The sequence below is a fragment of the Aedes albopictus genome, chromosome 2 (genome assembly GCF_035046485.1).
Source record: "Aedes albopictus strain Foshan chromosome 2, AalbF5, whole genome shotgun sequence".
Taxonomy (NCBI): Eukaryota; Metazoa; Arthropoda; class Insecta; order Diptera; family Culicidae; genus Aedes; species Aedes albopictus.
The window spans coordinates 391,776,243-391,804,106 of NC_085137.1; the positions used below are offsets into that span (position 1 = coordinate 391,776,243).

Below are 27,864 nucleotides of genomic sequence, written 5' to 3' on the forward strand. Positions count from 1 at the left end.
TATTCTGTTGTTCTTAACCCGCTGTGCTGTGTGCGTTAGTACCCTCTTCCAGGGTATTTTTCCTATTTCCCTACCTGTCCCTATCCCCATCCAAATCCTTTTTCCTTCCTTTTCCCTCAGGTAGATGATGAAATAGGCTGTTATTTTGGCGATGCTAAAGATTGCTCGTAAATGAGCTACCATGCGTCCCCATTAGATTTATGATGCATCTCTAGAAACGCATGGCAGTTTCATGGACATTCATGTACCAAGATTCCTTGCACAACATACCCGTTGTAAGTTATAAAATGACTTAAGAGAACTGAATTTACAGATTTTGTTTCCAAAAATCAAACTTAAGTGTATTATTATTATTATTATTATTTATTTTAATTCAAAATTTAGAAAGAGGGAAAAGCCCCCTTGAACTTAAGTGTATTCTTGAACATAATTGATCAGCACTTCAGTTCGGCTGCCCATAGGGGGCTGTTCATAAACCACGTTGACCAAAATTTGGCCATCTCAGAACCCCCCCCCCCCCCCCCCTCCCTCCCTTCTCGTAGACTTTTGACAATACAAAAATTTTAAAATTTGTATGGAGCGTAGACTTTGGCCAGACAACCCCCCCTCCCCCTCCCCCTAAAAAGTCTACGTGGTTTATGAACGGCCCCTAGAATCCTACTTCCCTTTAGATCTACTACAATCACAGAACGTTTTCATGAATCGATTGAATCGCATTTCTCAATGTAACATCCACCACAACGTGGCCTCCCACTTCACCCAGCCTAACCCGCGTCGCAATACTCCGAAGCGAACAAGTTCAGTAGGTAAGACCTACACACCGCACCGTCCAAACATCGATCCTCCGATTTCGCTCGTCATCAAACAAACAAACAAACAACAGCCGACGAAATACAGAAAAAAAATCGGAACCGAAAAAAGCACAAACAGAGCACTAAACACACCAGGCAGGCGATCCACCAAAAACACCAACAACAACTCAGCCAAAAACACAAAACACAGCAAAGCAAAACGACGACGACTGACTGAGGGGGGTTTCCTTCTGGTTCAGTTGTGAAAAATGCTCATCGGTCCAGTAGCAGCATCGTACGGGCAGGTGGTGGAGGGTGGCAGCGGGCGGGGGTGACGACGTTTAGCTCACAGACAGGTTGGCCGTGAATACTGTTGGGGCGGATGGACGTACGGACGAGCTGCGCTTGTATTGGTGGGCGGCTACACGCTACGCTACAACGACGACGACGACGACGGGCGCGACCAGGTTCTGACTGACTGACTGAGAGCGGCGATTCTATCCCCGGTGTTCCCGGCTTCGACGGCGGCGGTAGTCAGCCAGTCAGCCCAGTGTCCACTCGGACTCGGAAGAAAGCGAGAACACGATTGTTTACATCACGCGTGTCGTCGAGACGTTTGCGCGATCCGATCGTTTTTAGAGAGAATTGATTCGTCGAGGGAATGCTAGAAGAATAGAAGATCGCGCTCGCGATCAAGTGAATGGTGGGAGAAAGGTGTTACGAGTGTTTGGGATGTTAGGGTGGGCTACAAGTGGTTTTCGCACGTGTTCTGTTTTCGAAAAAATAAAGATCGATAGAGGAAGTGGAACGACGACGATGGCTACGGCCGAGAAGGGTGAAGGTTGATTATGGATTCAATGTCAGTTGATGTAACCGTGAGGAGAACAGGCTAAAACGCGAGAGAGAGCGAGTATTTTTCGGGGGGGTTCCACCGTAGTCGTTGTCGTCGTCGACGACGATTGTGTTGGTTGCTCTTATGGGTATGCGGTATGCGGTTTTTCAAAGCAATACGACTCGAAACGATATAAAAAGTTTTTGATGTTGCCAGCGATAAAGCGAAACAAAATTTAAACGGGCTAAATAGAAAACCTGAACTTACTAAGTAAATACTATATCAAAACCAATCGAACGTTTTGGCTATTTAATTTAAGCACAAAGGTATTCAGCAAGACCATGCTAAGTCTGACGTATTCAATTCTCAGTTGATCCAGAAACGTTTCATAATGGAAACTCATTTGACTTACTAGGGCATATAGGGTCTGGGACTATTTGGCAAGAAGCCTATTTTGGGCACTTGCTGCAATAACTCAGTCAATTTCGAACCAATTTCCGGACCGTTCCGCATTTACAGTGTACATCACTGTGATGTTTGATCCGGGTTACGAATTAGATAGTATTGTATTAAAAGTTTCGAATAAGCGGGGTAAGACGGTAATACTTTTTTGACATCTTCGGGGACATCATGTCACTCCAACAAACCATTTTTAAGTTATAACTTTTTAATGAAAAAAATTAGGATTTTTACGCCCTTTTCAAAAGTTTGGTAAAAAAATACTGCAAGATAAATAAAAATAAAAACATTTTTATATAGAAGCTAAAACATGGTCACGTCTACTCGATTTATGCATTGAGCTGGAAATGCTCCTCTTTAAAAAAATATATCTTTCTGAGTCATACTGTCACAGGGGTTCCAATTGAACTTTAAATATTGCCAAAGAAATCTCCTACAAAGATCTTCTAAAATATCCAAAGACGTTGAGATCAATGCTACGTTTTATTTTTTATTTACCCTTAGTTCAATGTGATTATTGGACATTGCGTTTTTTTACAAGTAATGTTTTTATTCGAGTTGAACTTTTTTTATATCCATACAAATATTCATATTGGTTATGAGTGACGCAATTCGGAAAATACAAATTCTCCCTTCTGTCCAGTCGGTTTTTGCTAGAGTTATTTATTTGTATGTTGACCTTTCATCCTTCCGGCAGTTCCCTTCAAACTTCCAATCTTATAACCTTCTTCCTTTTATCATAGATTTCTATAGATATAGGTTTTGATGAAAAAGTTGCTAAAAAATATGCTTGCGGTGCTCTTTGGACAATGCATTATTTTCTGTAGAACAATCTTTTTAGATAATCAAAAATAAATCATTTGCTGTAATTTCGATAAATAATTTGTTCAAATTGTTATCTAACCATAAAGTAGTTGATAACTCTGTATGAAACTCTTCTGATTTGTTTGATTTTTTCTTCTGACGTTTACTCAATTTCTTCCTGGATTTTTCGATTCAATCGACAAAAACTGTTTGCAGCAGATTTTTTCCAAAAATAACTCACATTGTGAAATCATGTATAAACAATTGCAAGAAACTCTTGAAAAGTTAACTCACAATTTTGTCCAGGAATTCAGCCATAATTCTTACGAGAAAATAATTTTCTTCCTAAAACTTGCCGTTTTTTAATAATGCTTTTTATTACTCCGTTCTCCGTGTCAAAATCAAAAACCACATGTGAGATTTCTTTATATACTTTTCCGTGAATTTCATTTTTTTTAACGCCGATAAACTAACAGATTCTATGGCGTTTTTTTAAGGATTTCTTACGGAGATAATTTTACTTTCAATAAATCCTTATCCTTGCAATTTGCCCAATAACATCTTCATGCGTTTCTTCTCATATATTTCAAAATTCTCTTTATTCTGACGTTACGTTCAAAATAGAGCAGTTCTCAGCTTCAGCATTTTAGGACGTCCTCAGTTATCAACTTCGAGAACACGACCTACACAAGTGTACAAAATAAAACGAAAGTCGTGAACTTCTGTTAACGACCAAAATTTTTGAAGCACAATTTAGCGCTGATTTTGAAATTGTGCTTCAAAAAATTTTAAGTAGAGCAATCTTTAAGTTTTAGCTTAATATCGAGTTTTACAACTTTTTAAAATACTCACAAGAAATAAAATTCCATAAGTTAGAAGCTGAATATAATACCATCAGACCATCTGAATGCAGGTTTTGCGTCAGATTGATGATTCAAGATATTGGAAAGTTTTAGGAACGATCTGCTTAAATTTGAGCGAAATTTCCAAAAATATATGAAGAAATGTATTTTTTTTTCAATGAGAAAAAAAAAACAATTAATTTTTTTCTCGACGCTTATTTGATGTATCATATGTAGGAAAATTACAGTAGAAAATTTCAGCTCAATCGGAGTATTGATTACGAAGAATGAGATGTGTGAAATGAGCGACTTTCCCTCAAAATAGAACAAAAATCAATTTCAAATCATCAACCTTGTATGGAAAGTCGAAGTCGAAATTTCGCCCTACTGTAACTTTTTTCCTTCGCGTTTTCGAACTCAGAACATGACTCTGCACCAAAAATGATCATCAGCTTACCGAGCACAAAAATGCTGTAAACTAGTGTTATTATTTAGGGTAAATCTTCTATAGCATGACTTAATACTTGCAAATGATTGCACATCTCATAAGAAAAGCATAGGATTTTTAACAATGTACAAGTTTTAAGCCGAGTAACAATCGGCGATTTACCCTTATAATCCCGCTGGATATCCCGTAAAAAAATATTAGGGAAATTTTCAAATATTTCATGAATAATTTCTTTAGGTAATCCCACCTGCAGTTTCTCTAAAAACCCTATTTCAAATTTCTCCAAAAAAAAAATGTAACAAATATTTATTACCAGCAACACTATTCTTCTTAGTTCCGTCATTATGTAATCTTGTTAATTTACAAAAAAAAAGGTTCAAAACATCTCTAATCGAGACCGATCTGAACTATAATATTTTTTTAGATTTTCCTGGATTCACTGAAGTAGGGCAATTGTGGTTAAAATGGACTGGGTTGTGTTTTACGACATTTAGACTATTTTTGCATATTTTAACAATTGGGTTCTATGCAACAACATAAATCATTATACTTCTGCTGATATTGGATTTTAAAATTAGCTAAACCACTTAAGAATGACGAAAATATCGAAAATCATGCAAACTATATGGTCTTATATAAAACTGAGTTTATCGTTATTAAGGTCAATTCGTTCATTATTCTCAAATTTCTACATGTGTGATACCATATTCCAATAATTTACTCCTAAAAGAAAATATTTAGTAAAGAAAAAATATGAGTATTGTTTTTAATATTTTTTTTAAAATAACCGAGCTTGGAGGTCGAGTTGGGGGTATAATGAATAGTTGATAAAACTTAATATAATTTTTATGAAATTTCGCATATCGTTACATAACTAAAGTAAAAAGTTAAGAGAGCATATTTTACTTCAACAAAATTAAATTGTTATTAGACAATCGTTTCAAAATCGTAGCACATACAATTTACATTAAATTTACTGACATGCAGTTGAATATATCTAAATTACATGCTTAAATTAACTTTTAAATATGTGTTCATTTTACCCTCACTGTTTTTTGCTACTCGGAATTCTTGATTTTTTGTAATCGAAAAAAAATAAAGAAAACTGCAGTTTTGAGCATTTTTTTTCTTCTAGAATGTTTTGAACTTAAAGCCATCTACGATATTACATGATAAAAAAGAAAGATTTTAACATATTTCTATTGAAAACAACGCCAAACGCTTAGGGTCACATTTTACCTCCATTTCCCCTACTCTTTATTAAGTCTGGGAAACTTCTCAATCGTCTTATTAAAAGTAGCATCGAAAACTCTTTTTTTTTAAGTAGCATAAAAAGCCTTAAATATCCATTTCGATACGTTGTTCCTGAAAAAAAAATTGTAATATTTACCCTTTCGTCACGAAAGGGATATGACACCACGATTCTCTGGCCAAATTTTCAGCTCAATCCGTCAATATTTGAACGGTGCTAAACTCGTTTGAAGTTTGTATGGGAGTTTATATGGGAAATCAAATTAAACTATAGCAACGCTATTCCTTATTATAAAGATTTGTAAACCAAGACTGATTCATTGATGCATCCAACGATTTTGTAAACCAATTTTGTAGAGAATCACAAATTTATATGGGATTTAAACAAAAACGCATATGTATTGAGATTTAAGAATACATTTGCTCATTTGTTCCAATACAAAATCTCTGGTGGTATCGTTTTTAATTATTTTTCAAAGATTTCAGAAAAAAAAGTTCCTCAGGGACGTAAGCATTAATGTGTTCCACCAATTTGCATACAAAAAAATTCCCTGCACTAACTGTAGGTTAGATTTTACATCAATTCCCATGTAGATGCAAATATTGTAGCAGTAAATTGCTTCAGAGTTTCAATAGTAAATACAATCTTTCTTCTAAAAAACGATTGCCAGTATCATCAGCCCATACTTATATGAAAAACATAAAATTCTATGTAAATTTCATGATGTTTGTTTTTGGCTGACCAAGCCATGTGAAAATTACACTGTTGCAAATGCTTTGACATCCATGTGCACAACAGAAACATGTACTCGATAAACAAATTAAGAATTGAATTAGAAAAAAAATCACGTACTCCGGTGAGGCTCGAACTCATGATTCCCAATTCGCTAGACGGGCGCTTCTATTCCTTCCAGCTGAGGAGTCACTCGACTTTCTCCGTCACCAGTAGGCGTAGAACTGAACTCATTTCCACAGTCGCACATGGTTAGCTTCTTTTCATAATCCTTACCTCCTTCGGATGGGATTAGATGATCATTCAACAACACATACACTGTTGTGCATGACATTGACAGGTGTTTTCCATTTCAAACTTTTGAATAAATTTTGAAAATTTGTAATTCTTCATAGAAAAATGGCTCTAAGTACAAAAATATAAGAGATACAAATTTGTCGTCTTCGACAAAAATGTGTCATATGAGAAGTATTAAAAGAGTAAAAAAAACCCAAATTAATCCACCTAGTGGTGATAGTGCCTTTCTCGTCGAACATGTTCTCACAATCTTTCCGACAACGTAAGTCAAAGTGTTTCTGAATCCGAATATTTTTATAGAAAAGCAAGCATTTTATCAAAGACATCTTTGAATTGACTTAAAACTTATTGATTGCACCTAGTCCGACGTTATGTTCAACGTATAAGCAGGGCTGAAAAATATCAGACTTCTCAGTTGACTGCTTGAGCACTTTGTTGAGCACCTTCACTAACACTGGAGGCTGATCAATATCAAGACGATACTAATAAGCTAAGCTATAACTCTTTACACAATCACAGATCACAATTTTTTTTCTGAACATTTGGGCTTGACCGTTGAAAACAAGAGCGATAGGTAGTGATTATAGTGCGACGTCTGTTTGTATGTGGGTTTAATTTGTAAGATTTTGTTCTCTTACACATATTTATCGCTTGCATTGATTATTTACTTTCGTAGTTCCGGCGAAGCCCCAAACGCTGGTTGTGCAACCCTACCGGTAGTTTGTAATGTGGTGTGAGTCTATTTTCTAGTTAACCGTTCCTCGGGTTATTCAAAAAGCCGTGATGTAATATGTTGCATAGTACATTTGGTTACTTTCGATACGGTACCGGAACAGGTTCCGGAGCACACCAGGTCTCCCAAATATAGTCTGAGACTATTTCATTGCTAACGTTCATTAGGTTACCCAAATAAAAACACGATTTAATTTATCTCATGCATGGGTGGGTATAGATCACTTTTACATTTGACCACTTCCAGTGGGACACCCAGAACTGGTTTCGGGACACTACCAGTTGTCTAAAATATGGTCTGAGGCTATGTTCTTACTCATCGTGTATTCAAAAAAGCTGCTATTTGATGTATTGTCAAACACTTATTTGTGCATTTCGCCAGTTCCGGCGAGACACTCGAAAGTGGTTCCGGTACGCTACCGGTAGTCTTAAAGAGGCCTTGCTGACCGTTATGCGCGTCATCGAAAAAGCCGATATTTAATGCGTGGTCTGCATGCGTTTGGTTCCGTTCTACATGTGACCACTTCCGGCGGAGCACCTGGAACCGGTTTCGGCATAGTATTGGTTTTCCAAAGTGTGGTCTATGATTGTTTCTCTTGTTAACCGTTCATCAGGTTACCAAAACAGCTATTTATGGGGTTGGTTCTCCTTTACATTTGATCACTTCCGATAAGGCCCGCTTAATCGGTGAGGAATACTACCGGTTGTTCGAAATATGGCCGGAAACTTTTTTATGCCAATCAAGATACCTAAAAATCCGCGATTTGATTTGTCGCATGGATTTGGTTCACTTTTTTGTTTGGCCATTTCCGGCGGGACACCCGGAACCGGTTCCGGATCACTACCGGTTCAGATGCATATGGTCTGAGAATATTTTCCTGCTGACTGTTCATCAGGATATCAAAAAAGCCACTATTTGCTATGTCGCATGTATGGGTTTGGTTAACTTTTAAACTTGGCCACCTCTGACGGGACATCTGGAACCAGTTCCGGAACACTACTGGTTCCGATATGTTCTGAGAATGCTTTCCTGCATACTGTTCATCAGGTTATCGAAAAAGCCGCGGTTTGATATGTCGCATGCATGGTTTTAGTTCAATTTCATATTTGGCCACTTCCGGTGGGACACCCGGAACCGGTTCCGGAACACAACCGGTTCAAATATGGTCTGAGAATATTTTCCTGCTTACCTTTCATCAGGATGTCAAAAAAGCCACTATTTGATATGTCGCATGCATGGGTTTGGTTAACTTTTATACTTGATCACCTCCAGCGGGACATCTGGAACCGGTTCCGGAATGCTACCGGTTCCAATATGGTCTGAGAATGTATTCCTTCTTACTGTTCATCAGGGTATCGAAAAAGCTGCGGTTTGATATGCCGCATGCATGGGTTTAGTGCACTTTTATGTTTGGCCACTTCCGGCGGGACACCCGGAACCGGCTCCGGGACACTACCGGTTCAGATATGGTCTGAGACCATTTTTCTGCTTACCGTTCATCAAGTTATCAAAAATGCCGTAGTTTGATGTGTCGCATGGATGGGTTTGTAGCGTTTTTGGGGTACCGATCCCGAACACCTAAATGGCCATAGCTCCGGAACGGCTGGACCGATCCAAACCATTTTCAATAGGAAACAATGGGACCAGATTCCCCGTCGAATTAACCGTCGGTCATTAAAATCGGTTCAGGTTTACTGCCAAAAAGTGATGTGAGTTTTTTTGTACACACACATACACACATACACACACACACACATACATACACACACACATACATACACACAGACATCACCTCAATTCGTCGAGCTGAGTTGATTGGTATATGTGACTCGACCCTCCGGGCCTTCTATCGAATAGTCATTTTTGGAGTGAACATATAGCCTTTCCAGTACACTTAGTGTACGAGAAAGGCAAAAAGTATTCCGAAAATACTTACCATTCAAAGCGATGTTTTCACAAGAGATTCAGGAAGTTTCACCATAAAGTTTCTCCAGAAGTCTTTCCAGGTATTTCTCCAGGGATTGCTTAAATTTTATTCAGACTTCACTTCAGGGACACTTATATTTTGTTCCGGGGATGCTTCAACAATTTCTCTCAGATTCTCTCAGTGATTCCTGGAGAAATTATTTCAGAATTTATTGCTAGACGTTTTTTCAAAAAAAAATATCAAGTTATTCCTTTTTTGAATACCTGCACAGGGTTCTCCTGTTCCTCCAGGTAATCTCAAAAAATATTTTTGGCTTCTGCAGGATTTTCTTCAAAAATTTTTCCTTCAGAAATTTTTTCGGGGATTTTTATATAATTATTCCTGAAGAAATCTAATAAAAAAATATTCAATGAATTCCTCCAGAGATATCTCAAGTAGTTCTTCTAAGGCTTCCTTCGGAAATACCTCCAGGGATCCCTCAGAAATGTATCTGATGAATTTGTACAAGAATTCAACCAGAGCCTTTGTCAGGAGCTTCTGCTGATTTTTTTGCAAATATTTTAAAGAGATTCCATCAGAAATTCTTAGGATATCTACATAAATCCTTCTAGAAATTTCTTAAGCATTTTTTTCTTAAAACTACTTTAAGAGTTCCTAAAAAGTATCTCATGATTTTTTCTGGGAATAAAAAAGATATCTTTTTCTTTTTTTTTCTTTAGGTACTTTCCTAGAAATTTTTGTCCAGAAATCGCACCAGAAAGTTTTCTGAATATCTTCTTGGAATCACCAAAGTTAAAACAAATAGTTTTTAAGGACGAAATTCCTCCTGACAATTATTCAGAGTTTTTTTAGAATTTCCTTCAGATTTGTTTCAAGGATTTTTCCGGGCAGTTTGTGAGCAATTTCTGGAAAAAAAAACTTGTGAAAAAATTCCCGGATCTGAAACAATTCCTGCATTGATATTTGAAGGAACCCCAAAAGATATTTCTGACGGAGCCACAGTAGAAACTGCAAAAAACGTGAAGGAATCGCAGAAGGAATTTCTCATTGAATTCTTGAAGAACCTTTAGATGAACTTTCCTCTAGGACTTATTTGAACAAATTTTTCGATGAATTTCTATTAAATTTCATGAAAAAACTGTTGAAGAAATTCCACATTAAAATTCCTGAAAAAATATCGCTAGGAGTTTTCGACTGGAAATGGTTTGCTACGGCAATTCTGGCTTCCTCAGTCTAGGGAATCCAAACGATTAAATTTGCATCGTCCAATGTAAATTTAATCGATTGGATTCCCTAGACTGAGAAAGCCTGAATTTCCATATGAAGAAATATCTTTGACTCTGTAAAAAGTTTCTGTAGATGTATCTAAAGGAAATTTCCGAAGAAATCTCTAGAAATATTTCCGTAAAAATTTCAGGAAGAACTTTCGGATTAATCTCTGACGAATATCTGAAAAAGCCCTGGGATTTTTTCCAGAAATCCCAGGATTATTTTTTGAAAAACTTCTTATCCATGGGATGAATTTCTAGAAAAGTTTATTAAGTAATCTTTGAAGAACGACCCCGAAGAATTGATATTATAAAAAAATCTCAAAGAATCTGCAGATAAATTTTTAAAGCTATCATTAGAGGAAATGCCGGAGAAACTTCTGGGGAAACACATGGAGAAATAGGTGGAGAAAATCCTGAAGGAATCTCTGAACAGTTTTCTGGATGATTCCTGATAGAAGTTACGGAACACATTCTGATGAGAATTTTAAATTGAATTCTTAAAGCAATTTCTGAGCAATTTTCTGGTGGACTTGCGGAAGAAATACCTGTACGAATTTCTGAATGAATCTCTGGAAAAAATTTCGATGAAACCACTAGATGAGTTTATAAAATATTTTTTGGTATAATTTCTGAATCCATGTAGAAATTTGTGACGTAACCCCAGAGAAAATCATCGAAAAGTTTCTCAAATGAATCCCCACAAAAAATCGTGGATATATTTTTGGTCCAATTCTCAAGGTAACTTCAAAAGAACATCTTATGGAAAAATCCATGGAGCAATTTTGAAAGCAATCCATAAAAAAATTGGAGCAATTGCGGCAGGAGTCCATTTTTTCTTTTCAGATAATTTCTGAAAGAATCACTTAAGGTTTTCTGAAGAAATTTAGGGATGAATTTTGGAAACAAACCAACCAACATTTTCTTACATAACGGTGAAATAGCTGGTGAAATATCAGTAAGAAACGCTCACTGGAGGAAATTTTTGTATGACTGTTAGTTACATTTTTTTAAGACAAGTAGAGCTATTTCCGGAGAATTGCAGGGGTAAACCTTAGGCGCTCATACTGGTAGAGAGTTTTTTTTATCCCAAGAGCTTGTTACTCAGTGAGGTACTTGGAGTTACCTCGATTATACCACTGATTGCTTTGAAGAGTTAGTACAGATCCCTAACACAATTTGATTTCCTATCCGAGCAGAAGAAATAACAAGTAATTATATTAAATACTACCATATCATGATATATTCTTCATTAGGTTGTAATAAGAAGCAAAATAACAAGAACGAAAACCATATTTTTTTTTAAATAATACCTAGACTTGTTGAGTCATGTTTTTTTATAATGAATGCATACTAAAAATTTCAAGTGCTGTATTTGTTATCCTAAAGGTATTGAATAACAAATGAGTAACATTTCCTGTAAATGTAACATTTGTACATGTAACATTGTAACATCAATACCAAACCCTACTCAAATACCTCCAACTGTTATTATGATGTTCTTATAGCATCTCAAAGAATAACGCAGCAATTATACAGGGGATACTCAAAATAACTGGGACAGGTTAAATTTTCACTTTTCAAAAAATGTTCAACTAGCTGTAACTTTTCGAAAAGGGTATCAAATATTCTCAAATTTTTACTGTAAGTTCATCAACTAGTTTTGTATCAGTGGTTCAATTTTGGAAAAGATCGTGCTATTCTATTCGAAGTTATAAAGGTTCTAGAAAAAAGGTATAATTATTCGATAGCCAACTTTGAGCTGTTATATCTCCGGAATCAATGAACCGAATGCAACCAAGTTTTGATCATTTATGACTTATATAATGAGCTATTGAAAACTTTTGACTAAACCTGAAATTCTTCACACGAAAGAAAAATATAACGAATAGATTATTTTTCTAACATGACACCAATTTATCCAAAACTTTATCATCGTTTCAAAATTCGAGATGGTAATTATAGTTCATTTTAATTCCCTCTAATTGAATTGAATATATTTATGTTTCAAAGAAAAGCAACCAAATAGCCGGCATTAAATTGGAAAAGTAATGGGATGCATATGAAAAATAGATAAATTTATTAAAAAAACATAGAATAAATGAAATCACTATAACTTTTTTTCTTGATAATAATTTCAAATTAAGTCAACTGTTTTTCAAAGTTCATTATATTAGGCAGAAATGATCAAAATTTCATTGCATTCGGTTCATTGAATCCGGAGATATAACAGCTCAAAGTTGGCTATCGGATAATTATACCTTTTTCTAGAGTCTTCATAACTTCGTGTGGAATGGTCCGATCTTTTCCAAAATTGAACCACTGATACACAACTAGTTGATGAACCTATAGTCAAAATTTGAGAATATGTGATGCCCTTTTTGAGAAGTTACAGCGAGTTGAACATTTTTTGAAAAGTGAAAATTTCACCTGTCCCAGTTAGTTTGAGTATCCCCTGTAATTCTAGGTACTATTGAATATTTTGCTCATAGCATGATAGGGGTCGTACACAAATTATGTCACGCCCTTAGGGGAGAGGGGGGGTTTTGCACAACGTGACGACCCTTACAAAAAATATCGAAGTCCCATACAAAAAGTGTGACATAGGGGGGAGGGGGGTTGAAAAAGGTCGATTTTTGCGTGACATAATTTGTGTATCACCCCATATTTGTAAGGTATTTCCTTCGGCTCGGATATGCATTAAGTTTAGCCTCAGATGAGTAGGTTCTTAACTATTTGCAAAGCAAAGTTGGTTAACTTTTTTTTTCAGATACTGTAAGTATGAAGAAGATTTTTTTCAGAGACACAAGCAGGAAGGTTTAAATACTATGATTCCTTGAATTACCCATAGCATGGCATAGCATAGCATGAATACTTGCACAAATCTTGGATGGACTGGCAAAGTTGAATATTTCCATTGGCATTGCTGATGTCGCTACTATCTACAATGTCATAGATTCACTCAGCTCCACACACCTGGCCAAGTCCTTGCAAGCATTGGAACTGAAGCATCTTCCAATAGATGAAAGGATGTTGAAAATAGCGAATTTTCAACTTATATGCAGTTATAAACTAAATATACTGAAGTAGAATTATTTATAAAGAAATAATATTAGAAAGATCTCACCAATTGTTGTGGGGTTTTTGTGTGGTTCAATGCCGATCATCTAATTGTCTTGATTAATGTGCTTCTCAGCAAAGAACAACACAATACTCACTATGATTCCTTGAATTACCCATATTCAAAAATTGAACAATAGGACGATACTCGGTTTCGTAGATATTACTCCGTATCGCAACCCGAAAAGGTCGATCATCTTTTCAACTCCCTCAACCATTCATGCCTCAGCACGGGTCACCCAACACCTTGGATTGGGGTTACCTGTTTGGAGGACTTTTACTCCCGGAATAGGGGGTCCGTAATGCTATTATAAGACGGCAGCTATACGAGCCAACAGCAGTTGCTTAAAGTTCTTTCAGTAATTAGTTCTCAAAACTTAAAGAGCTTTTCCCACATTATTCACTTTAGAACCTTAATAAAATTTAACAAATAGTAAAAGTGATAAGTGACTTTCGGGAAGGAGCGCAAAAACGTGAAATCTCCAAACAAATGACTCAACTTTGGCTCTCCAGAACTTCTAGATTTCTCAACAAAACAACAATAATTTTTTATCACTTGAAAGAACTACTGTTTGCCTTTCGATTTCTAGCTGTAACTGCCTAGATAAAACGGAAATAAAAAATATGCGACAGATATTTTTTTTTTTCATTTTTTAAAATTGTTGTCCATTTTTTGTTTAACTTGTTGTGGTAAATCTCAGAAGCAAAGTAAACAAAAGTTTTATTTTTGCGTACATACAAGTATGAGTATGGTTGAATTATTGATACAGTTTACCTCACAGAAAACGAATACTTAACAGATGAAAAATATACTCAAAACTGTTATCGCTCAACAGCACAATTGTGCTGGTTCGTCACGAAAGGGATATTCTAATTGTCGACTGTATTTATTTATGCGAAGAAGTGTGGAAATTTATAGAAGGTTCATATTCCAAAATTTATAGAAGGTTCAGGTCCACAGAATTACGTTTCGAGGCGTACCGCATACCCTTACCCAGTGTCGTCTCGCGCGCGCTAGCCTGCCTACCTATGTGTGCACCATCGCGATTCAGAGTTCTAAACCGCGTCTAAGCTAACGAAACAGGAAAGAATACAGCGCGGCGTGGAGCCGCGTGCTTGTGTGTTTGAACGTGAACTTGCGATAAAAGCCTTCACCGTGGACGTGACGCGAGATGATGGGGGACGACGGGTTCGCTCTCCGGTGTGCGATTGTGTGCGTGCGTGTCCGTCCGTCTCGGTCTCGGTCTCCGCCTCGAGTTTTGTGCAGTGAGAGTGATGGAAAAAAGGCACAATTAAGAACGAGTGTAAGTGGCCTAAAGACCTATATTCGAGTCGAGTTTTGATTATTCCCGAAAAATAAGTGTAAATAAGCACGGGAAAGGCGCGTTCCGGGTTCGGGGTGATAGTGAAAGTGACGCATCGACGGTCGCGAATCGATCCAGCTTGCGGAAATGAGCGAAAGAGCGTGTTAGAAATTCAAATTCTGGAATAAGTTGGTGATTTTTTTTTTTCTGCAACTTTTTTGCAGGTTTCGAATTAGAAGAAATACAAACACAGTTTTGTAAAAGTGAATCGAAGGGGAACCCAGTTTGTGAATGTGTGTGAGTGCGCGTGTAAGCGAAGAAGACGGCCAGCAAGAATGAAATTCGCGATTATTATTGCGAATTTATAGAATCGCCCCTCAGTGGTGTGCGTTTGCGAATTTATTTTTTATTTGATTCGCGAATTTTTGCTTCCTGCTTCGTCCGTTTGTATATGCAGAACGGCGCGAGTGTATCGCCATTCGGAAATTGTGCTGAAATTTCCGGCTCATAGAGCAAATTGTGCGCTGTCTCTAGTGTTTGGTGACTGTGGCCGTGACTCCATGTGATGGAGGCGCCACCTTTCGTTCTGCTGTTATAGTGTTAGTGGCCCGTGCATGTGCATCGAATCTGTCACCGACAATGACCCGAATTTGCTACAGCTGCTATCAGCGTTGCAGCCCAGCAGCAGCCGAGTGACATCGAGTTTCGTTTCTGACACCACCCCCTACTTCCCGGAAAAGCTCTCCAGAGGCTACCCCTCCCCCGCCTTCCGCCACGAAGCCATCGGTGTAAAATTTCCTAAGCTATTTTCGGTGTATGTGCAGCGTGCGCTCGGTTTGCACTTGTGCTCTTTTTACCGACCTTGAACTATATACTGCACTCTCGTATAACTGGCCTCGTTTTCTGCTGCTGCTGCTGCTGCATCTCTTCCTGTTGCATCCCGGGGAAAGGCACGCGTGTTCTCCTGTGCGCATATTTCGGGATCGACCTGCATCCAGCTTTCTGTATGTTTGTGTATGTGTCCGTGTACCAGCAACCCCCGATGACCAATGACAATCTGGGTGTTTTTGGAGTGCATTCCCGTTGGCTCCCGACGAGGGCCAGCGCTGCTGCCACTATTGTTGCCTGAGAATCTCGTGGTCGCCGTCATTCAGTCAAGTGCTACCTGATGGAAACGGGCTAACTACGAAGTGTCTCACGTGCGTACTCGAATCGTTAGTACAAAGTTCCAAAGTGTTCAACCCCGCGTCCGTAGCGAAGTTTTATGGAAGAAAATCTCCCCCCACAAAACGTCTTAACGTAGAAAAGTGTTCAAATAGAAGCAGAGAAGAGTTAGTAGAAATATTTACCAGTGTTTAAGCCAGAAGCTAAGCGTAAGAAGAAAACTTAGAAGAGGAAGAGAAGTGATTGTTTGTGACCCAAGTGCAGAAGAAAAGCCTTGTCAACCATGCACGAAGAAGCCTCATCGACGGCCAGTTCTTCCACCAAACCTACCAACATCGTGTACACCAACATCAATGGCGGGGGTGGCGGCGGAAGTGTCCTATCCGGCGGGGGTGGTGCAACTCATCTCAACGGAAATCTCCTGATAACAACCACTCCAACCATGCAGGACGCCTCGTCCTCCCTCTACGAGCTGGTTCACCATCAGCACCATCACCAACAGCAGCAGCAGCCCTCGTACCAGCAGCACCATCAACAGGTCATGACAACGAGCCAACCGCTCCATTCAACCAAAATCATCATCACCAATCAGCCGCTAATCAGCACCACTACCACCACTAGTCCAGCCGGGGTCCGCACCCTTCAGCATCACATGCAACAGCCCCAGCAGCCCCAACATCACCACGTTCAATCGACCTCGTCCTGCAGCTCCAGCAGCGGCCCGACCTCGTCCACCACGACCACCACCACCATCCTGATCAACACGGACGTCGACGGTTGCTCTCCGTTCGACAGCGTGGCGGCCGCTGCTGCTGCCATCTTCGAATCGGACCCCGGTGGACCTTCGGCCGAAGCGCTCACAGCGGACACGGCTGTGGCGGCGGCTGCTGCAGCCCTCATAGACCTGCACCCATCGTCGTCGTGCAGTTCCGCTGCGTCGGTCCCAAACGCCGCCGATGGAACCCTTCACATCCAGGAGTTGGGAATTGCATCGACAACTGTGGCGGCTCCAGCCACAGCAACAGCAGCATCCTCATCATCAACATCAGCGTCTTCGTCCACGGCTGCCGAACCCGGATCCGGAGGAGTGGCGTTGCATGAGCCCATCGAGATTAAGATTCCATCGGAGGGGTCCTTTGCCGAGGGATCCGATGGTAAGTACACCCGATTCTTTTTTTTTTTCGATTCATTGATTAATGACTGTTTAAAGACCCTGTTGCTGTCGCGATTTGGGAGATTGCGACGTGATGATGATTGTTGTTGCTTTCGACGAAACATCGGCGGCCGAAAATTGATGACAGTGCAATGGGTCAACGGGTAGATTAAGTCGGTTTGTGAAATATAAATAAGAATATAAATAAGATAAATATCTTTTTGTAGCAGATCTCAAGAAAATAGATAATAAGAGTTAGCTGATTCCACAATCGATACTAGCTAATTAAGCTATTCACAAGAATATATAAGCCACACCATCCAAACCATTCTGTCAAGTTAACTCGCACTTTCAATAACACGAATGCATCGAATTGCGGTATAGTTGAAGCGTTAGATTCATTGATACCAAAAATTAGCAATCAATTATCAAGCATGAAACGCAGTTTTTTTTTTCGATTCGCGGAATGTTGTTTGGTGATGAAAAAGAGAAGTGAGAAAAATATAGATAGATATTTTATACGGAAAGATAGGCAATTAAATCTGAAATTCTAACTTTTCCTCTACTCACAAAATTTTAAGTCAGAGTTTAAGCTCCTTTATTGAACGGAATATGCAGAAACGGAGAAGTTTTTTGCACTAGTCTACAAGTCAATAATAAATTTCCGTACGTTTACATCACCAATCCATAATGGTGATTAGTAGTGGGACATTAATGATGTCGTCGATAAACACTTCTTACTAGAGGCAAAGAAAATTTTTATGACATTAAACGTACTTTCTCACGGTTAAGTTATACAGCCTAATATGCAGCAAACGATCCTCATGCGTACAAAAGCAGAGGCCTCGTACGTGCATTTGCGGGACAAAAAAAAAAACGCTTTACGACTTGAAGCGATATCTTATGCGGTTTACGGTGTACACTATTGCGATGTAATGTAGCATCTTATGCGACTTCATAAGATTAGGACATAACAATGACCACTGCATTATCGAGCCACACTTTACAGTTATGTAACAAAAAATACTTCTTGCTGATTAATAATCATCCCAAATTCAAACTGACCTCAGTATTTGTTGAAATATACTTGATTTATTTGGTACTAGCTGTCCTGGCAAACATTGTATTGCCTATGCTTTTGACATACAGTTCTGAAGAGAATGGTCCCAAAAATGGAATTTCTAGTTTTCTAGTTTTTGTTGTTTTCCCGGTCGATTTTTGCAGTTATTCATTGGTACGAGCACGTCGGAGCCCTGCACGAATGCAATAGTGGAAGAATTTTGTGAATACTTTGGCCCGTTACCGTGCCTATTCGTCACAAACAAACACCATTCCATTTTTATTTATATAGATGTGCATGTTTGTCAGACTATCTGGAGTAAAAAACTTCGAAGCGTGATTTCCCGCACAATTTTCACAACCCCCTTTAGCAAGCGCCACGTATTGTTGATTATCAAAGCCACAGGCCCCTGGCATCAATGAAATAAATCGTAGCCAACATCTAACTGCCTTATACTCATATTCATGCAAATTGAAATGAGCGTGTAATCAACAAACGCAGCTTTCGTTTGATGTTGTGAGCCACACACGAAATCACATTCACAATGCGTGTTTGTTGGGTTGCTTTATTCAACTAATCGCATGCTCCTCTTACCGTACATTAATATAAAAGCGAGTTTGAAGTGTTTTGTGATCATAACGGGTGGAAAAAATGATTCCAAAAACTGATCAACAAACCAAAATAAACGTTAAACAAAAAAAATGTTGATGTTTTCGCATTTGACAGTGGGCGCTATTTATTAGCGCCCAGGACATCCTGTCTACCAGGATTCCAATGCATTGATATAGGCCGTGTCAGGGGCCTGCAAAGCCACAAACAGAAATGATGACTACTCCTTCAAACATTGTTGCTGTACAACAGTTGAATAAGCTGCTGTTAAGCTTGATTTAGATTTTTTTTCTTGGTTTTTTTATTTCGTGTCGGGTATTTTGGCTTAAGCTGTTATTCAGCTGTCATTGTTACTTGAGCTGTTCACTTCCTTGCAGCTTTTTTACACTGCATCTAAAGTCCAACAGCAGATCTTTCATTCTTATCACATATCAAATCACATTATGTCATCAAAAACGTTTCTAGCCTAGTGAGTTTGTATGCACACTTTTAGGAGTTTATTTTCGCATTTCTTCGATTTCATTCGTACACCAATGCGAGTTAAGCTGACATAATAAATAAAGTACAAAGTGAAGTCGTTTGATAATTGCAGTACGCAATAATGCGACTTCATTTCATACTTTGGGAGTTCGCTCACACGCATATGCGAAAAAAAAAACAATGATGTAGTCATACCTTATGAAAGTTGATTTCTATTATTATACGACTCCACCAGATAGGGTCTGGGACCACTTGGGCAGGAGCACCTATTTTGGGCACTTGCTGCTGTAGCTCAGTCAATTTTCAGCCAATTAACTTAATTTTTGGAATACGGTGAGATACGCACAGTATCTAACCATGTACAAAATTTCATATCGATTTTTCGAAATTGACTGAGTTATAGCAGCAAGTTCCCAAAACAGGTGCTTCTGCCCAAATAGTCCCAGACCCTACATCGCAACAAGTTCATAAAATAACACCAAATATGATGGAATTTGTGCCTTCTCCATACATATGTGCGATAGTAACTTAAAACAGTATTTCATACGAAGTGATATGTGCATCCATAAGCGTCGTTCCTAACTCATGCATAATAAGAAAGTAATGCTTTTTTTATTACCACAAGATATTAGCCGAAAAGTCTCAGCATTTCATGAAACTTTTTCCACATGCAGGGGCCATAGGTTAATGGACAAAACAATATCTTGGTTATAGAAGCAATGTTCTTTGGTGAAATCACCAAAAATTGTCACAGAAATCTGAAGAAAACCTCAGCTGTAAAAAATAATATATGAAGAAAAACCGATTACAACGAAAATTATAGTTAGTCGGTTTTGAGCTGCATTTTTTTTTTTGAAAATAATGTTTATGCTCATATACGTATGGAATGACTATGCGTCCGTTTTATACACTGTGGTGCAAAATTGATCGGACAAACGTCGATTTCCATACAAAATGGCCAAGATTGAGACGCTGTAACTTTGGTTTGCGTTGATGGATTGGGCTCAATTTTTGATACGGAGCTACTTATATGCTGAACTTTACGTATACAAGGTACAAAATGTTTTCGTTCACAGGTTTGGGCGTGGCAAGGCGATCAAAATGAGCAAAAGTGATCGGACAGCGGTACCCCTTTGATTTACACGCGTGCCGTGTCAAAAATTGAGCTAAATCCATCAACGCAAACCATAGTTACTGCATCTCAAACTTGGCCATTTTGTATGGAAATCGGCGTTTGTCCGATCAATTATGCACCACAGTGTGTATATAGCCATGTACAACTGGGCGCCTGCTGCAAAGTGATAATCCTCCATGAATTGCTTCAGGCATGGCTTCAGAAGATCCTTCTGAATTGCTCCATAAATTCCTTCTGATTTTCCTAAGAAAGTTTCTTCTCAGATTCCTCCTAGAGTTCTTTCTAAGATCCATTCAGGAGAACTCCTGGAACTTCTCCAGGAGTGCTTCCAGAGATTGATCTAAGAGTTTTTTTTCTAGGATTTCTGCAGAGGTTCCTTCGAGAGACTTACAGGAGCTCCTACTAAAATTACTGCAGCAGTTTCTTCTGGTGTTTTTTTTTTTTTTCCTCCCCTGTTGGGGAAATTAAGCCACTGCGTCCAATAGACTGAACTTTTGTGGCATTTCTTCTGGTGTTCCTCCAGGAATTATATCTGGGAATTCACATGAAGTAACCTCTTGGAGTCGTCCAGAAGTTCCTTAGAATTGCCTTTTTTGATAATTCCTCCAGCTGTTCCTCTGGTAATTCTTGGATTCCATGGAGTTTCTTGGAATCCTCCAGAAGCTCCTTCGAGGTTCCTCCAGGAGTCCCTTTACGGATGCCTCCTGGAGTTCTTTCTGGGATTCCTCAAAGATTTTCCAAGAGTGGCCAGAAGTTGCTTCTGAGATTTATACAAGAGTTCCTTCAAAGATGCCTCTTCCTGGGAATATACAGTACTGGACAGAATAAATTAAGCACTAGTCGATATTCATACATAAATCTCAAGTCTTGAGTTCTGAAACTCAGCTTCCAGTGCACAGATTGACTTCAAATTTTTACTGGACACTCTTAATGGCTTGAAATTTATTTAACTTGTTAAGAAACCAGACATTTTCAAGCATGATTTTAAAACTTATCGCAAATCTCCCATTTCGAGAAAAAATCGAAATAAAATTTATTTTGGAATAACTCCCAAATTTTCATAATAAAACAAATATGTATTTGTTGAACTGTCCAACGAAACACACAACTTTTCTTAAACATTTCGTTCACAAAATAAGTAAAAAACCGCAACTCAGCTATTTTTCCTGAAATTGGAGCTTTGTGATATTTAAAAAAGTTTAGTTCAGAAGTATTTTCTTTTTTCATAGGCCAAATTTTAAATTAATATGAATGTCCAGACAAACTTTGAAATTATTCGGTGCATTTGAATCTGAGATTTCACCCTCCAAACATGAGCATTTTGTGCGAAAAACAGTCAATGCGCACTTTATTCCTTTCCAGTATTCCAGTATAGTCGTGAAAGTTGTGTAAATCATGAAAAAAATAATATTTCGACCATTTTTGCATATATTAATTTACTAATTTTTGTCACAATACCTTTGAAAAATCCTTCTGTTGTTCCATTGAAAATTCCTAAAGAAGTTGCTTTGGCTATTTTTTCTGAATTTTCTATGTCTTTTGGAAAACTCTTTGAGAACTATTTGGAATGCGACCAGGGTTTTTTTTTTATAAATTGTCCCTCTGTTATTGGCTATTTCCGGTCAAAATTGGTTTTAGGCGGAATTGCTTAATAGCTTCCAACATATCGGCCCTTGGTTTGGGCTTCCTCAGGGAGATCTCTAATTGTGTTTATTTATTATGTTGGTTTGTGTTTTTTTACAAAAATTACTCACTATAGGCGTACCGCTAGCGTTTCATCGCCCTTTGCTAGGCTGTTGGAATGAATTTTGTGCTTTGAGAACTCTTTCGGAAGTTTCGATTCATTTGGAAATTTCGCATAAAGGTTTCTGGATGTTTTTTTGCAATTCCTTCGTGAAGTTCTTCGAAAATCGATACGGCAATTCCATTTTCAAATTATATCGGCAGTCCTTTCAAAATTCCTTCGTCAATTTCTTAAGTTATTCCTTTCAAATATTACCAGAAATTCAAAATTGACCGTTTACGAATTTCAGAAATTTCTTCGGGAATTTTAGCCATTCATGCTCAGATATTTGTGAGGCAGGTTCTTTGGGAATGCTTTTACTTATTTTTTGCCACATGTTTTGGAAGCTTTTCGAAAAATTTCATCACCAAATATTTTGAAAATTTCCTCCCCAATTCTTTTGGCAATTATTTATTTATTTATTCATTTATTTATTTTTAACTAAAAATACTTCTCAAAAAGGCACAAAACCTCTTCATCTTTTCCAAAAAACGTTATAATAATAAAATTAAAATCTAAAGGCTCAAACAGCAAAAAACCATAACAGAGCCAGCGTCTTGATGCTTCATCGATTGGATCTAGGGTCATCATTTGCTCAAGAGTCATCAAGGGTCATCAATGGATCATATCTGAAAAAAAAGCAAAAAAAAACAGAAGAAACGAAAAATTTCAAACAGCATATGAAATTTCATTTAAAAATTCAAATAACAACTTCATTATAGGTAAACATTTTCTACCGAGTATATCACGTACAGATTCCGGAATGGAATGGTTGAAAAGATTCAAACTACAAAAGAATCTTTTTCTAGGTAATTCAAACCTATGGCATACAAATACAATGTGATCAATGTCTTCATAAAATTCTCCGCAATCACATAAATTAGAATCCTTAATATTGATGCGGTATAAATGACTATTACAGATGTAATGATTTGAAATTATTCTCGAAAAAGTACATATCATATTTCTACTAATAGACAAATTTTTGAACCATGCAATTGACAAATGGAATGACACCAACGTAATTCTTTTGGCAATGTGATTATGAAATTCTTTTGTGAATCCCTTGAAAACCTCTTTGGAAAATCGTTCCGTAATCCTCAATCTTGTTAGAAATTTTGTTAGGTAATTTTGAAAGAATTTATTTAGCCAATTCCTTTGGAATTGTTTTCAAACTTTCTAATCTAATCTAATCTAATCTTACACTAACGCAGCCATTACTTCAATGCATCCTGGAAAATGAAGACTTTTCAAGTCTATCATTTTTCTTGTCTAACGGCCAGGCCAACTGCGCAGCATGTACCGCAGAGAAGATTTGAATGGATAGAACGATTTCAACACAGTCAATATTTGAAAATATTCTACACCTTGAAATCGAGGGGAAAGATGGAAGCGTGGACTTCCCGTACCAAACGCATCCAGATAACGATGTAGATATTTAAGCATATTTGCAATGCATGTATTAATATGGTGATGTGTACGGTGATTTGCTAAAAAAGATTGATTAGTGCGCCCGGATTGGTGGTAAGAATCACTGAAATTCACTGAATCTCCCTGAAACAAAAGATTTATTGGCAGTTAAAACAAAACATAAATTAAAACACAAGCATTACAAAAATACATCAATCTTTAATCTGGAATGCTACCACTTTAGGCAGCAAAATAGAAAGATTAAAATTTGATGGAATGTGGCAGATCTTACACCGTAACGCACCGTTCTTAGGTGATCTACCCACGATACGGGTTTGGAATTGTTTTCAAACTTTCTTTGGAAATACTTTTGGTTTTTCTCAAAGAAATTTTTCGAACTTTTTGTTATTATTTTTTTAATTTCTTCCGAAACTCTTTTTTAAATCTTTTGGAAATCCTTCGATGAATTATTTTAGGATTTCACATGTAGTTATTCAGATTTTTTTTTCGGCAACTTAGTTCTTTTGAAAATTGATTCCGCAATTTAATTTTCATATTGTATCGGCAGTTTGTTTGTTTAGCCAATGCATTTTCTTTCAAAATTCATTGTTTAACTCCTTCTGTCATTCTTTTGAATGTTGCTTGTAAATTCATAGATTTCTAAAGGAGTTGTCTAAGAAATTTCCAAAGCAATAGACAAAGCAATTCCCAAAGGGAATGGTTAATACATTTTCAAAAAAATTCTTTGAAAATTGAACAAGAAATGACCTAATGGATGGCCGAAGAAATTTTCAGAAGATTTGAAGAGATAACTTTTTCAAACATACCAAAAACTTGCTGTTAAAAGGCATACAATGTTGCTAACTGACAAATTGTGAGATGAATGTGTGAGAAAAATTACGTTCTGGTGGGACTCGAACCCATGACTTCGTATTCATTAGACCGGAGCTTTTGCCAACTAGGCCAGAGAACAGGTAACGTTTCTGCAAAACAGAAAGCCAAACTGTCTCCTAGCCTACACCATGAACACTTCATTTTCCGTAGGAACCGCCTTAGGAATAAACGGAAAAGCTGTGTAGGGAATTAAAAAAAATAACCGAGAAAATGTTCAAAGAAAATGACGAAGAATTTTCAGAGGAATTGCGATTAAAATTTCCAAGGAAATTCTCAAAAATTAAATGCTGGACAAATTCTGAGAAAACTACCTAAGATTTATTTTTTTTAACGAAACTTGCCGAAGGACTTCTCTAAGAAATTGTCGAAAATATTGCGTAAAAGTCGATTACCAAAAAAGTGCCGAAGAAATTGACGAAGGAGTTTCAAGTTATTTTCCAAAAAAAAAAATTCAAACATATTTCCAAACAAATTCTTAAAGAATAGACGATTAAATTTCAAAGGCAATACTGAAGAAATTTACAAAGCAATTGACAAACAAATCCTGAAAAAGTTACCGAAGAAATTCTTAAAGTTATTATCACAAGAATTTTCAGAGAAATTACCGAATCGATTCCCAAAAATATAGCCAAAAAAATCTTAATGCATTACCGAAGCAATTCCTCGAAGAATTCCACAAGGCATTCCCAAAGAAAGTGCCAAGTTAGCTCTTCGTCATTCCAACCTTTACCCGTATTTCTTTTATTTATAATTCTCCAGTTTTATTGCAAGAAAGAAACTATATTTGAGAAAATACTTTTACGAGACACGTTATATGCTACTGACGGGTTCCGCGCCAACTCTAACAAATGTTGGCAGTCCCCTTTCAGATTACAATTTAACTTTCTTAGCGTGTAGACCTTGCCTAGAAAAGCCGCTTTGCATATTTAACTTCTCCATTTTTTTTCAAGACTGTCTTTTGCAAAGAGCTAAGTTTTTTTGGTGATTTATTTAATGTGATTATTATTATTATTACTATTTAATAACAACACTTTACCATTATTGTGGAATTCGTGTCATTTAATGTGATTAGTAAACAAATGATTGCACCAAATGATGTGTGTGTGTGTGTGTATGTGTATATACAATTCAACTCCCACTGTCCGGCAGTGGTATTATGGAAGAAAGATGTCTGCAGTTGTCTGAATGATTTTTACTGAATTTCACATTAACAACTGAAACCATCTTTAGCCCGGGAGTTGAAAGGTGATAGCTCTGTTGGGATCCAGTGACCCGTTTCAGAATGTCTGGTTACTCACGACATTGTTTTTATACTTGACTTATTTTGTGTTTATCACTCAAGCAACACTTTTATGTAGGAGTAGTAGTTTTTCTATAAAACACATTGATGCTTCAAAACAGATTAAAAAAAATTAAATGTCAGTAAAAATGGAGAAATCCATAGACAAATTGTATGATAGGAGGAATAATGAAGAAATGTCCAATTATTATACCTAGAAACAAATCGTGGGGAAATTTCATCTTCATAAATTCCTCCATTCTGTGATTCGTCAAGAATACATTCAGGGTTTACATTGGGTCCTTCTGTAGATATTCCTGCGGCAATGTGTTATAGAGTTTATCGAATCTTTTCTCGAAAATTTGTCTAAGAATTCGTCCACAGTATTCCAAGATACAGGGGGTGCCCAAATTTTTGGGATAGGCAACTTTTTTTCTCTCATAAAAAACTTCAACCAAAAAGTCAAAATTTGAGAATTTTTGATGCACTCCATGAAAAGTTACAACAGGTTGAACTTTTTTGTGAGAGAAAAAAAGTTGCCTATCCCAAACATTTTGGCTACCCCCTGTATTTCCCTTAAAGTTTCTTAAAGGTTTCCTCAGCTGCTTCTGCTTGAAAAAAAAATACTCTAAAGAATTTTCTAGCAATGCTGAAAATGTAATTCCGACATACCTAGATTCAATCTCCCACACCTCATTTCAGAAGCTGAATCTGAAAGTATGGTATATGAAAAACTTGTGCGACTAGACCATTTCAAGAAAGTCGCGAAAAATTGCTCTATTTCGAATATTCAAGGAAAATGTCATCGACTTGCTTCGAAAAATGCCAAAAATCATGAATATCAATTGGCATTTTTTGAAATTGGTTCTTATCAAAAATATTACATCGCAACCATTGATGATTTGTTGATCGGTCCTAAAATAGCAGCTGTCTGAATCTAACCCCTCCCCCAAGAAAACGATTCCAACCGTCAATTGATTGTCCGTCCGTCCAAGTTCCAATCAGCCGCTAAAAGCAATTTCCCAAGTGCCCCATAAATCAAATCACAGTCCAACGCCCACCACCACCTCGGATTACATCGAACCGGAATGCGGAGAGAAAAAGGACATGATATGCCATTTCCTATCGTCGTCATCACTACTGGGTACTGGGCAGCTGGGCTGCTTGGCAGCCTGTTTTCCAGTCCAACAATCGATAAAGCCGCCGCTCACAATCAACGTCCACTCTGGCAGTCCAAACCCGATCAATTCGTGCGACCCATTGACAGTGGCCCGAAAACCATAACCTCAATTCGAAAGAGACGAAAGGACTTTATGTACCCCGTAGCCCCTAGCTTGCTCGGTACATGGGGCTCGATGTCTAAAACACATGGTAGCTCTGAACTTGACACAGCCCTGTGTGGCAGCAGAAGGAGTAAAGGAGTAGTAGCAGCAGTGCGGATTCTCCATTTCCATTTGCACCACATCGCGTTCGGAGAGGGACAGGATTCTTTTGACTCTCCCGGTCGGAGGATGTTACATGCAAACGTGGTTGTTGGGGTAGTCGTTTGTAACCGAGGAAATGTAGCGTAGCGGTAGTTGTACAATAGGGATTGGTATGTTATAACGACTACCATTGTGGCTGGTTTGAACAAGTGTGTATGTGTATCTGTGCCATCTCGACTGGGATGACGTATCAGAATGGATAAACCTAATTTACAAGTTGTTGAGACTTCTTAAATTCGTTTCTGACAGTTATTTGAAGGCAATCGTATAAAGCTCAAAAAGATTATAGATTTTATTTTAACAAAACCCCAGAAGCATATTATTTTTAATTTGATAAATTTTATGTATCTTATAAATGTTATACACTTCATCAATTTTATAAATTTTATAAATTTTGTAAATTTTATAAATTTTATAAATTTTATAAATTTTATAAATTTTATAAATTTTATAAATTTTATAAATTCTATAAATTTTATAAATTTTATAAATTTTATAAATTTTATAAATTTTATAAATTTTATAAATTTTATAAATTTTATAAATTTTATAAATTTTATAAATTTTATAAATTTTATAAATTTTATAAATTTTATAAATTTTA

General features: G+C 37.3%; 1 protein-coding gene across 1 annotated transcript; it reads left to right on the forward strand.

The window, feature by feature from the left end:
- Window positions 1-1,197: 1,197 nt before the first annotated feature.
- On the forward strand, window positions 1,198-27,060 carry LOC134286822 (mucin-5AC-like). The gene is made up of 3 exons (XM_062848502.1): window positions 1,198-1,650; window positions 15,034-17,290; window positions 26,826-27,060. Exons 2-3 carry the CDS (start codon window positions 16,257-16,259, stop codon window positions 27,058-27,060), a joined length of 1,269 nt encoding a protein of 422 aa, XP_062704486.1. The 5' UTR covers window positions 1,198-1,650; window positions 15,034-16,256.
- The last annotated feature ends 804 nt before the right edge of the window (window positions 27,061-27,864 follow it).